We start from the raw sequence: 666 nt of genomic DNA on the forward strand, positions 1-666 counted from the left end.
ATTTTTTAAATTAAATTATATTTTTGTGTTTATTATTATGCCTTTGTTCAATTTAATTTGTTTTTTCGGTTTTTAAAACTAAAGACTTCTTGAAAGTTAAAATAAAACTAGCAGCCCACTTCTGGTAGTGATGCTCTTAATTGATTGTTATTGTTATAAACGTAATTTAATTTCTAAAAAGCTTTTTAATTATTATCATAAATTTTATGAAAATACAAAATGTGTAATATATTTTTTAATTATTTTAGAAATAAAAATTAAATTAAAAAAGATAATTTAAAAAGGATATATACTAATGATTTATCTTTGTTTTTATTTCAACTTGCCGTTGCAACAGTGGTAACTTGGGTGATGAACTCCAAGAGGAAAGCTATAAACATGGGAGGATGAGGATGGAATGAAGAGAGTTACAGGAGACAAGATCTATAAGTATTTTAAAAAAATAAAAGTATTAAATGGATTTTGAAAAATTTTTGTAATAAATTTATATATCTTGGTGATAAAAAGATGAAATGCGTTCTACTTGAAAATTTTCATAAATTTATTAGTCGTGTGTTGCAATTATTGGATAATTCACTTGATAATATATTTTTTTCAAGAATTTATAAATCTATCATAATATTTTGTTTTGAAATTTACTTAATATCTTTTGAATTTAGTTCTTTT

The 666-nt window shown here is 21.6% G+C and overlaps 1 protein-coding gene across 3 annotated transcripts in view; it reads left to right on the plus strand.

The window, feature by feature from the left end:
- The window catches only part of LOC107638023 (C2 domain-containing protein At1g63220-like), a 2244-nt gene extending 1626 nt beyond the window's left edge, over positions 1 to 618 (plus strand). Inside the window, exon 5 of one of the 3 annotated variants that reach the window (XM_021120222.1) lies at positions 338 to 618. In XM_021120222.1, the coding sequence (XP_020975881.1) occupies positions 338 to 343 (6 nt within the window). In that variant the 3' untranslated portion in view covers positions 344 to 618. The remainder of the gene's footprint in view (positions 1 to 337) is intronic. The other 2 variants (XM_016341225.2, XM_016341224.2) reach the window with 2 other exon arrangements.

The sequence above is a fragment of the Arachis ipaensis genome, chromosome B04 (genome assembly GCF_000816755.2).
Source record: "Arachis ipaensis cultivar K30076 chromosome B04, Araip1.1, whole genome shotgun sequence".
In the NCBI taxonomy this organism is placed as follows: domain Eukaryota; kingdom Viridiplantae; phylum Streptophyta; class Magnoliopsida; order Fabales; family Fabaceae; genus Arachis; species Arachis ipaensis.